At 39.4% G+C, this 12581-nt stretch overlaps 1 protein-coding gene across 8 annotated transcripts in view; it reads left to right on the forward strand.

The window, feature by feature from the left end:
* SPATA1 (spermatogenesis associated 1) overlaps positions 1 to 12581 on the forward strand; it is a 57146-nt gene that overhangs the window by 6082 nt on the left and 38483 nt on the right. For 7 of the 8 annotated variants that reach the window (XR_008666521.1, XR_008666519.1, XR_008666522.1 and 4 more), the window contains exon 2: positions 3615 to 3775. The exons of the other annotated variant lie outside the window; for it this stretch is intronic. Coding sequence is in view for 1 of the 7 variants with exons in the window: in XM_055341275.1 (XP_055197250.1) it covers positions 3740 to 3775 (36 nt within the window). In the remaining 6 variants the exon portion in view is untranslated. The remainder of the gene's footprint in view (positions 1 to 3614; positions 3776 to 12581) is intronic. 8 annotated transcript variants of the gene reach the window in all.

Here is a 12581-nt window from a genome sequence, read left to right on the forward strand (position 1 = left end):
TGTCTGTTCATTTTTGTTTTATATATTCAGGTGCTCCTATCTTGGTACATAAATATTACAATTATTATATCCTTTTCATGGATTGATCACTTTATCATTACATAATGCTCTTCTTTGTCTTTTCTTATAGGCTTTGTTTAAAGTTTGTCTAAGTATTGCTACCCCAGCTTTTTTATTCCACTTCCATTTGCATGAATATATTTTTCTGTTCCTTTACTTGTAGTCTGTTTATGTCTTTAGGTCTGAAGTGAGTTTCCTGTAGGCAGCTTATAGATGGGTCTTGTTTTTTTAAAAAATCCATTTAGTCATGCTATATCTTTCATTTGGAGCATATAGTCCATTTACATTTAAAGTTCTTATCAATAGGTATATACTTCAATTTTGTTCATTGTTTTCTGGTTGTTTTTATTGTTCTTCTCTATACCTTTCTTTTGCTTTCCTCTCTTGCAGTTTATGACTTTCTTTAATATTATCATTTGTCTTTATATTTGTGTATCAGTTACAGGTTTTTGGTTTTGAATACATTCTAAATGTAAGTTTGAATACATTCTAAAAGGATTATATTTTTACTCTTTACCCCTTCAAATTTTCTGTATATGATATCATATTTTAGATCTTTTTATTTTGTGAATTCCTTAACTACTTTTTGAGATATAATTGATTTTATCACTTTTGTTGAACCTTCGTCATAGTTTATAAGTGAATGATCAACTACCTTTACTATATGTTTGCTTTTACCAGTGAAATGATTTTTTTTTCCATAATGTTTTTCTAGTTCTGGTTTTTCCATTTAAAGAAGTCTCTTTCACTTTTCTTGTAAGGCCAGGCTAATGGTAATGAACTCCTTTAACTTCTGTTTGTCTAGGAGACTCTTTATCTTTCCTTCAATTGTGAATGGTAACTTTGCTCATACAATATCTTTGGTTGTAGTTTTTTTTCCTTTCAGTATTTTGAAGATATCATGCCACTCTCTTCTGGCTTGCAAAGTTACTGCTAAAAAAAATCAGGTGATTCTTTAGCCTTATTTTCATTGTATGTAACTAGTTGTTTTTATGTTGTTACTTTTGAAATTCTCTCAGTCTTTAGTTTTTGACATTTTAGCTATCATGAGGCTTGGTGTGGACCTTTTTGTGTTTATCTTATTTGCAGTTCTCTCTGTGTTTCCTGTACCTAGATGTCTTCCTTACCTAGGTTGAGGAAATTTTCAGCCATTACTTATTCAAATAAGTTTTCTGCCCCTTTTTCTTTCCTCCTTCTGGGACTTCTACAATGCAAATGTTAGTAAATCTGATATTGTCTCAGAGTTCCTTTAAGATTTCCTCATTTTAAAAATTCTTTTCTCTTTTTGCTGTTCAGCATGGGTACTTTTCATTACCCTGTCTTCCAGATCACTGATCCATTCTTCTGTATCCCTTAATCTGCTATTGCTTTCCTCTAGTGTATTTTTCATTTCAGTTATTGTATTCTTCAACTCTGGTTGGTCCTTTTTTATATCTTTATCTCTTTCTTGAAATTCTCACTGGGTATATCCATTTGTATCTGTGGTCCAGTGAGCATCCTTATGACCATTACCTTGAACTCTCTCAGATAGATTGCTTATCTTCATTTTATTTAGTTCTTTTTCTGACTTTGTCTTCATTTAGACAAATATTCCTTTCATTTAGACCATATTCCTCTGACTCCTTGTTTTCTTTCAATTCTGTGTTTGTTGCTGTGAAACAGCAACCTTACCCAGCCTTGAAGGAATGGTGTTGTATAAGAACCTTCCTTGTGTAGACTGCATGTGCCTGGTGGCTTTGACTGGCTGTCTGGAGCTGGAGTGAGAAACAAACTGGGAGTTTTATAGCACTCTGCATCAGGGCCACCCTGGTGGGATAGCTAGTGCTAAAGCAGGCATGAACTGGCTGGCAGTTCCTTGGGTTCTCGGCACCAGGTCATTTTTAAGCTTGTTTTTTTTTTAGTTCTTCTACTCAGTCCCAAAATCATTTTGAAAAAATATCAAGAAATAGGTGGTTCTCTTTATAGAATAGTTAGATCTGGGATCCCTGGGTGGCGCAGCGGTTTGGCGCCTGCCTTTGGCCCAGGGCGCGATCCTGGAGACCCGGGATCGAATCCCACGTCGGGCTCCCGGTGCATGGAGCCTGCTTCTCCCTCTGCCTATGTCTCTGCCTCTCTCTCTCTCTCTGTGTGTGTGACTATCATAAATAAATAAAAGTTAAAAAAAAAAGCGGGGCTTGGTTGATGTCTTAAGTTTGCTTAATTAAAAATTTATTCTAAATGAAAATGTCGTTTTTAATGCATCTGCAGAAATTAAAAATCCCAGCTTCCCAATTTGTGTGCCCATATACTGTAAGTCTTACAGCTTTTTGGAACTGATTCTTATGTAATAAGGATGTTACCATGTACGTATCCGAGTTCTCTTTTACTTGGGTTCATAATATAGGCTAATATTAGTACAATGGCAGGAAGATTTTGGATAGGTATAGAAGTGGAAGTAACTAAATGATTTTTTAAAAAATATTGTAATTTAGTGTTTGAGGTGTTAAGATGACAAATTACATTTTTTAAATTATTGTAAGACATTTACATAGAAATAACATATGAAACTAAGTTGATATAAAAGATGTTATGGGATGCCTGGGTGACTCAATCAGTTACGTGTCTGACTCTTGATTTTGGCTCAGGTCATGCTTTCATGGTCATGAGATTGATCCCCATGTTGCACTCCAAGCTGTGTGGCGAATCATGCTTAAGATTCTCTCTCCTCCTTCTCTGCCTCTCCTGACTTATACTCTCTAAAAAAAAATAGAAATTAAAATTTTTTTGTCCCAGGATATAATTTTTAAATTTTTATACCATTAGAACAATTAGTGAACTCTGGTGTGATTTTATAAAACTGTAACCAGTACCAAATCTCAGAAATTTTACATTTTGTTTGATTTGTTCACTAATTTAACATAAATCAAGATGGAATAATGCTTTGAAATCTTAGAAAGCGTTCTGTTGTGGTATTGATTTTTTTTTTGTATCCTTAAGGATTGTCTTACTTTGATAATTCTATTTTACAGTAATTCACCTACCTTATTTTAAAATTTTTATTATATATTTAAATAATTTAAAATTTTCTATGTATTCTTGTAAATTGTCCTAAATCTTCTGAGAAAAATACAGGAAGCAACATTATAAACATAGCTTAAAATACTTAAAGACTGGCATTTTCATCTGGGATAACAGTTCACATTTACTGTTGAGGTATCTAAGCCCAGGAAGAAGTATATGTAAAATGATTTCCATCATTATACAGCCATTTGTACAAATTCAATCTTTTCACTTCCAGAAACATAGTTCTACTTTATGTAAAATACCATATATATTTAACTTTAATTTTCAATCTTGAGAAAATTGTTTAGAATACTAAAATATGCCCTGATTACAAGTCTATCATAATTAGCACTGTATTTAATTATATAGGATATATGTTCTTTTCATTGCAATCATCAGTCCTATTTACTAGTTAGATATCTTTTTGAATTACTATAATATGAGTGTATACCTTCCTAAGTTTTCATTTTTTGGTCTATTTTAAAGCTTTTTGTGTTTTTCTTTTCACCCAGAAATGAGTGGAATGCTATATAAAGTAAAAAATCGATTATAACTTTATAAATACTACTTAGATGAAGAAAGATTTAAAAACCCACAAAATTCCAACTGATGATCGCCCATTCAGACATTGGTGAATATGTCCCTCAGTCCAAGCCGACCTTCCTCATCAGAGGTAAGAAAATCTTTTAAACTAAAATATAAGAAAGACTTGTTTAACATTGCTTCTGATAAGTTTCAAGAAAGAAAAAATATGGATTATATAGAGTATTAGATACTAACTCCACTGTGTATCTGGTTGTCTGATTATAGTTATTTTATTACAATTCTTTTATCTCTGGCTCATTTCCTCTAAGTACTCTGATTATACTGGAATCCCCAGTGCATTGATCCTATCACCTTTTTTTTTTTTTAATTCTTCACTTTGTCATGCCCTACATAGCGTAAATACCACAAAGCACTCTTGATTACTGTTTTGCTCACACTTTTGACTCTTTGTTCCTCTCTCATTTCATCGTATTGCTTGGCAAAACAAAACCCCTGGTTTATCGGATTCTTCACCAGTGCTATACCTATGCCTACAATAGAACATGGCTGGAAAAAAAAAAAAAAAACCAACAACAACATGAAGACTGTTCTCACTTTAAATTCATGACCATGAATCTCAACTAGAACCTTTTGCTGGTAGGCAGTCAGACTACTTTCCGCTTACTCACTTTTCTACTGTTCTAGAGAACTATTTCATACCCTCAGTACCTTCTCTCCATTTTCTCTTTAAACCAGCTATAATCATTTTCACTCCACTGCAGCATCAAAACTGCTCTTGTTAAATTCATCTCTACATTACTGAATATGTTGTTTAATTCTTATCCCACATATTCTGATCTATCTGTGCAAAACAGTTGACACTATTGATCACTCTTCTTTGGCATAATTACTTCATGTGACTTTTAACATACACAATCTTGGCTTTCCTCCTACTTTCCTTGTTCATTTTCAGTCTTTTTTGCTAGGTTTTTTCCTTCTTGATCTCTTAATATTGGAGAATTTCAGGGGCCAGCTCTTTGTTCTCTTCTCTATCTGCATTCATTCCTTGATGCTCTCAGTATAATGGCTTTAAATACCAACTTTATGATAAGGATTCCCAAATTTATATCCCTAATCTAGTCCTCTTTCCTAAACTGCAGATTCATATTTTCAACTGCTTTCTTGATATCTCCACTTGGATGGCCAGTAGACATCTTAAAAATAGCATGTCTCAAACTGAACTATGTATCTTTTCCCCTTCCCCTAAACATTTTCTACCTATGACTTTTTCTGTCTCGGGTGATAACAAATCCATCCTTTGAGGATCTAAGAACAAATGCCTTGGAGTCGTACTTCTTTCTCACACTTCACTTCTAATGTCCTGACTTTAACTTCAAATTATATAAAAAATCTGACCATTTTCCATCATCTCTATTACTAGTACATTGGAGTGAGCTACTATTATCTCACACTTTAATTATTTACATAGCTTCATAACAGTTACCGTTTTCTTGTCCCTTAGAACCTGTTTCTATTATCCCTTTAATAGTTATTAAATATAGCAGAATTTTCAAGTAGAACATTATATGTATCCTAATGTGAAGGAATATGAAATACAGGGCACCATTTATAAAGTATTCTTGCCCCCAGGTGACTAATTTGTATCAATTGAAGGCCATACAGTTAACTCTTTACAAGCGATAGAGGTCTTCATTTCAAGAATGCTTGTGAAATGAGGTTGGCTGGGAAGATGGAATAGGAAGACCCTAAGCTCACCTCATTCCATGGATACAGCTAGGGTAACATTCATCTCAGTATAAATAACCCAGAAAATGAAAAAGACTGGCAGATAATCTCTGTAACTAAAGATAGGGAAGAGGCCACATTGAAGGAGTTAGGAAGGGCAAAGACATGATCTGAGAGCAAAATGGACCATGGTCATCTTGGGGCCTTCAGTGGGCAGAGAACCAATGGTGTGGAGAAGGATGGAAAATAGATTTTCACACTGGGGAGCCCACAAACAGGGAGGATGAATGCCTGTAATATTTGCCTTTATAAATGCAAGGGGCTGAATTTCTTTTTTTTTTAATAAATTAATTTTTATTGGTGTTCAATTTACCAACATACAGAATAACACCCAGTGCTCATCCCGTCAAGTGTCCCCCTCGGTGCCCGTTACCCATTCACCCCCACCCCCCGCCCTCCTCCCCTTCCACCACCCCTAGTTCGTTTCCCAGAGTTAGGAGTCTTTATGTTCTGTCTCCCTTTCTGATATTTCCCACACATTTCTTCTCCCTTCCCTTATATTCCCTTTCACTATTATTCATATTCCCCAAATGAATGAGAACATACACTGTTTATCCTTCTCTGATTGACTTACTTCACTCAGCATAATACCCTCCAGTTCCATCCACATTGAAGCAAATGGTGGGTATTTGTCGTTTCTAATGGCCGAGTAATATTCCATTGTATACATAAACCACATCTTCTTTATCCATTCATCTTTCGATGGACACCGAGGCTCCTTCCACAGTTTGGCTATTGTGGACATTGCTGCTAGAAACATCGGGGTGCAGGTGTCCCAGCGTTTCATTGCATCTGAATCTTTGGGGTAAATCCCTAACAGTGCAATTGCTGGGTCGTAGGGCAGGTCTATTTTTAACTCTTTGAGGAACCTCCACACAGTTTTCCAGAGTGGCTGCACCAGTTCACATTCCCACCAACAGTGTAAGAGGGTTCCCTTTTCTCCGCATCCTCTCCAACATTTGTTGTTTCCTGCCTTGTTAATTTTCCCCATTCTCACTGGTGTGAGGTGGTATCTCATTGTGGTTTTGATTTGTATTTCCCTGATGGCAAGTGATGCAGAGCATTTTCTCATGTGCATGTTGGCCATGTCTATGTCTTCCTCTGTGAGATTTCTCTTCATGTCTTTTGCCCATTTCATGATTGGATTGTTTGTTTCTTTGCTGTTGAGTTTAATAAGTTCTTTATAGATTTTGGAAACTAGCCCTTTATCTGATATGTTATTTGCAAATATCTTCTCCCATTCTGTAGGTTGTCTTTGAGTTTTGTTGACTGTATCCTTTGCTGTGCAAAAGCTTCTTATCTTGATGAAGTCCCAATAGTTCATTTTTGCTTTTGTTTCTTTTGCTTTCGTGGATGTATCTTGCAAGAAGTTACTGTGGCCAAGTTCAAAAGGGTGTTGCCTGTGTTCCCTTCTAGGATTTTGATGGAATCTTGTCTCACATTTAGATCTTTCATCCATTTTGAGTTTATCTTTGTGTATGGTGCAAGAGAGTGGTCTAGTTTCATTCTTCTGCATGTGGATGTCCAATTTTCCCAGCACCATTTATTGAAGAGACTGTCTGTCTTCCAGTGGATCATCTTTCCTCCTTTATCGAATATTAGTTGACCATAAAGTTCAGGGTCCACTTCTGGGTTCTCTATTCTGTTCCATTGATCTATGTGTCTGTTTTTGTGCCAGTACCACACTGTCTTGATGACCACAGCTTTGTAGTACAACCTGAAATCTGGCATTGTGATGCCCCCAGATATGGTTTTTTAAAATTCCCCTGGCTATTCGGGGTCTTTTCTGATTCCACACAAATCTTAAAATAATTTGTTCTAACTCTCTGAAGAAAGTCCGTGGTATTTTGATAGGGATTGCATTAAACATGTAAATTGCCCTGGGTAACATTGACATTTTCACAATATTTATTCTGCCAATCCATGAGCATGGAATATTTTTCCATCTCTTTGTGTCTTCCTCAATTTCTTTCAGAAGTGTTCTATAGTTTTTAGGGTATAGATCCTTTACCTCTTTGGTTAGGTTTATTCCTAGGTATCTTATGCTTTTGGGTGCAATTGTAAATGGGACTGACTCCTTAATTTCTCTTTCTTCAGTCTCATTGTTAGTGTATAGGAATGCCATTGATTTCTGGGCATTGATTTTGTATCCTGCCACACTACCAAATTGCTGTATGAGTTCTAGCAATCTTGGGGTGGAGGCTTTTGGGTTTTCTATGTAGAGTATCATGTCATCGGCGAAGAGGGAGAGTTTGACTTCTTCTTTGCCAATTTGAATGCCTTTAATGTCTTTTTGTTGTCTGATTGCTGAGGCTAGGACTTCCAATACTATGTTGAATAGCAGTGGTGAGAGTGGACATCCCTGTCTTGTTCCTGATCTTAGGGGAAAGGCTCCCAGTGCTTCCCCATTGAGAATGATATTTGCTGTGGGCTTTTCATAGATGGCTTTTAAGATGTCAAGGAAAGTTCCCTCTATCCCTACACTCTGAAGAGTTTCGATCAGGAATGAATGCTGTATTTTGTCAAATGCTTTCTCTGCATCTAATGAAAGGATCATATGGTTCTTGGTTTTTCTCTTGATGATATGATGAATCACATGGATTGTTTTACGAGTGTTGAACCAGCCTTGTGTCCCGGGGATAAATCCTACTTGGTCATGGTGAATAATTTTCTTAATGTGTTGTTGGATCCTATTGGCTAGTATCTTGTTGAGAATTTATGCATCCATGTTCATCAGGGATATTGGTCTGTAATTCTCCTTTTTGGTGGGGTCTTTGTCTGGTTTTGGAATTAAGGTGATGCTGGCCTCATAGAATGAATTTGGAAGTACTCCATCTCTTTCTATCTTTCCAAACAGTTTTAGTAGAATAGGTATGATTTCTTCTTTAAACGTTTGATAGAATTCCCCTGGGAAGCCATCTGGCCCTGGACTCTTGTGTCTTGGGAGGTTTTTGATGACTTCTTCAATTTCCTCCCTGGTTATTGGACTGTTCAGGTTTTCTATTTCTTCCCGTTCGAGTTTTGGTAGTTTGTGGCTTTCCAGGAATGCGTCCATTTCTTCTAGATTGCCTAATTTATTGGCGTATAGATGTTCATAATATGTTTTTAAAATCGTTTGTATTTCCTTGGTGTTGGTAGTGATCTCTCCTTTCTCATTCATGATTTTACTAATTTGAGTCTTCTCTCTCTTCTTTTTAATAAGGTTGGCTAATGGTTTATCTATCTTATTAATTCTTTCAAAGAACCAACTCCTGGTTCTATTGATCTCATCCACAGTTCTTCTGGTCTCAATTTCGTTGAGTTCTGCTCGAATTTTAATTAACTCTCTTCTTCTGCTGGGTGTCGGGTCGATTTGCTGTTTTTTCTCTAGCTCCTTTATGTGTAAGGTTAGCTTTTGTATTTGAGTTCTTTCCAGTTTTTGAACGGATGCTTGTATTGCGATGTATTTCCCCCTCAGGACTGCTTTTGCTGCATCCCAAAGATTTTGAACGGTTGTATCTTCATTCTCATTAGTTTCCATGAATCTTTTTAATTTTTCCTTAATTTCCTGGTTGACCCTTTTATCTTTTAGCAGGATGGTCCTTAACCTCCACGTGTTTGAGGTCCTTCCAAACTTCTTCTTGTGATTGAGTTCTAATTTCAAGGCGTTATGGTCTGAGAATATGCAGGGGACGATCCCAGTCTTTTGGTATCGGTTCAGACCCGATTTGTGATCCAGTATGTGGTCTATTCTGGAGAAAGTTCCATGTGCACTTGAGAAGAATGTGTATTCAGTTGAGTTTGGATGTAAAGTTCTGTAGATATCTGTGAAATCTATCTGGTCCAGTGTATCATTTAAAGCTCTCGTTTCTTTGGAGATGTTGTGCTTAGAAGACCTATCGACATTAGAAACGACAAATACCCACCATTTGCTTCAACGTGGATAGAACTAGAGGGTATTATGCTGAGTGAAGTAAGTCAATCAGAGAAGGACAATCATTATATGGTTTCACTCATACAGGGAATATAAAAAATAGTGAAAGGGATTATAGGGGAAAGGAGAGAAAATGAGTGGGAAAAATCAGAGAGGGTGACAGAGCATGAGAGACTCCTAACTCTGGGAAATGAACAAGGGGTAGTGGAAGGTGGGTGGGGGAATGGGGTGACTCAGTGATGGGCACTGAGGGGGGCACTTGATGGGATGAGCACTGGGTGTTATACTATATGTTGGCAAATTGAACTCCAATAAAAATTTTTGCTCTAATAAAAAAAAAAAAAGAAGACCTATCGAGGGTAGAAAGAGCTAGATTGAAGTCACCAAGTATAAGTGTATTATTATCTAAGTATTTCTTCACTTTGGTTAATAATTCGTTTAAGTATTTGGCAGCTCCCACATTCGGGGCATATATATTGAGGATTAAGTCCTCTTGTTGGATAGATCCTTTCAGTATGAGGGATCCCTGGGTGGCGCTGCGGTTTGGCGCCTGCCATTGGCCCAGGGCGCGATCCTGGAGACCCGGGATCGAGTCCCACGTCGGGTTCCCAGTGCATGGAGCCTGCTTCTCCCTCTGCCTGTGTCTCTGTCTCTCTCTCTCTTTCTCTCTGTGACTATCATAAATAAATAAAAAAATTTTTAAAAAGAATAAGTATGATATAGTGTCCCTCTTCATCTCTCACTACAGTCTTCGGGGTAAATTTTAGTTTATCTGATATAAGGATGGCTACCCCTGCTTTCTTTTGAGAACCATTTGAATGGTAAATGGTTCTCCAACCTTTTATTTTCAGGTTGTAGGTGTCCTTCTGTCTAAAATGAGTCTCTTGTAGACAGCTAATAGATGGGTCCTGCTTTTTTATCCAGTCTGAAACCCTGCGCCTTTTGATGGGGTCATTAAGCCCGTTGACATTCAGAGTTACTATTGACAGATATGAGTTTAGTGTCATCATGATATCTATTTAGTCCTTGTTTTTGTGGATTGTTCCACTGAACTTCTTCTTAAAGGGGAATTTTAAGAGTCCCCCTTAAAATTTCTTGCTGAGCTGGTTTGGAGGTCACATATTCTTTCAGTTCCTGCCTGTCTTGGAAGCTCTTTATCTCCCCTTCCATTTTGAATGAGAGCCTTGCTGGATAAAGTATTCTTGGTTGCATGTTCTTCTCATTTAGGACCCTGAATATATCCTGCCAGCCCTTTCTGGCCTGCCAGGTCTCTGTGGAGAGGTCTGCTGTTACCCTAATATTCCTCCCCATGAAAGTCAGGGACTTCTTGTCTCTTGCTGCTTTAAGGATCTTCTCTTTATCTTTGGAATTTGCAAGCTTCACTATTAGATGTCGAGGTGTTGAACGGTTTTTATTGATTTTAGGGGGGGATCTCTCTATTTCTTGGATCTGAATGCCTGTTTCTCTTCCCAGATTGGGAAAGTTTTCAGCTAGGATTTGTTCAAATACATATTCTGGCCCTCTGGCCCTTTCGGCGCCCTCGGGAACCCCAATTAAACGTAGGTTTTTCTTCCTTAGGCTGTCATTTATTTGCCTTAATCTGTCTTCATGGTCTTTTAATTGTCTGTCTCTTTTTTCCTCAGTTTCCCTCTTTGCCATTAACTTGTCTTCTATGTCACTCACTCGTTCTTCCACCTCGTTAACCCCCGTCGTTAGGACTTCTAGTTTGGATTGCATCTCATTCAATTGATTTTTAATTTCTGCCTGATTGGATCTAAATTCTGCAGTCATGAAGTCTCGTGAGTCCTTAATGCTTTTTTCTAGAGCCACCAGTAGCTGTATAATAGTGCTTCTGAATTGGCTTTCTGACATTGAATTGTAATCCAGATTTTGTAACTCTGTGGGAGAGAGGACTGTTTCTGATTCTTTCTTTTGAGCTGAGGTTTTCCTTCTAGTAATTTTGCTCAGTGCAGAGTGGCCAAAAACAAGTTGTATTGGGAAAAGAAGAGAGAGAAGGAAAGAAAAGAGAAAGAGAAAAAAGAAAAAGAAGGAAAAAAAAGGAAAAAAAGAGAAGAAAAAGAGAAAGAAAAGAAAGAAAGGTGGAAAAAAAGGGGGGTGGGGGAAGCAATCAGAAATCAAAAAGAAAAGAAAAAAGAAAAAAAAAACAAAAAACACGGGGGAGTATCTTCTGATTCTGTAGACTTTAAGTCCCTTGACTTCCCCTGGAACTTGTCCGTCTAGCTGGTCTTCTGGGGGAGGGGCCTGCTGTGCTGATTTTCAGGTGTTAGCCCTTGGGGGAGCTGCTCTGCCCCTGCCTGGTGCAGGGCTCAGTGGGGGTTGTTTACCCCGTGAGGCCCCAGGAGGAACAGCCACAGTGGTTACCGCAGCTCTGGAAGCCTGGATTCAGCCCCCGCAGGAACTATGGGGCTCTCCGTCCCGCAGGGCCTGGAGACTCCGGGGCGGGGCCGCTGATCTGCTCAGCTCGGGGCAGGAGCGTCCTTGCTGTCCTGGGCCCTCCCGGCCTCTGCCTGTCCTGGGGGAGGCCGGATCCTGGGCTGTGTCCCAGCGCCCTGTGCTCCGGGGCTTGCGCTGTGGGATTCGCGCTCCCGGTCGCGCAGCCGCCGCTCTGCGGAGCCGCTCGAGCCCCTCCAAGCTGCTCCCGGCCACGCAACCCCCTCCGCACGGAGCCTCTTCCTCTGCCCGAGCCGCCGCCGCCGAGCTGCTCCCGGAGCCGCGCAGCCCCCTCCGCGGAGCCGCCGCCCGAGTCCCTCCGAGCTGCTCTGGGTCCCGCCGTGGGCGCTGCAGCCCTTAGGGAGCTCGGCGCACTCTCCCGGGGCGCAGGTGTCTGTTAGTGTCCCAGGGAGCCCGAGGGCATCCCCGCCCTCCTGGGGTCCTGCTCTAACTCCCTGCGGGCCCCTTTCCGCCCGGGAAGGTTGGTGCAGCTCCTGCTTCTCCGGGACGGGGCTCTCCTGTCCTGGGGACACTCGCCCCGGCCTCAGCCCGGCTCCTCGCGGGGCCTCTCCCCCCTCGGAGGCCTTTTGTTTCTTTATTTCTTTTTCCCCGTCTTCCTACCTTGATAGAAGCGTGAACTCTTCTCACTGTATCGTTCCAGGTGGTCTCTCTTTAAATCTCAGGCCGAATTCGTAGATTTTCAGGATGATTTGAAGGTTATCTAGGTAATTTGGTGGGGACAGGTGATTTGGGGACCCTACTCTTCCGCCATCTTGCCCCTCCT

The sequence above is a fragment of the Nyctereutes procyonoides genome, unplaced genomic scaffold (genome assembly GCF_905146905.1).
Source record: "Nyctereutes procyonoides isolate TBG_1078 unplaced genomic scaffold, NYPRO_anot_genome, whole genome shotgun sequence".
NCBI lineage: Eukaryota > Metazoa > Chordata > Mammalia > Carnivora > Canidae > Nyctereutes > Nyctereutes procyonoides.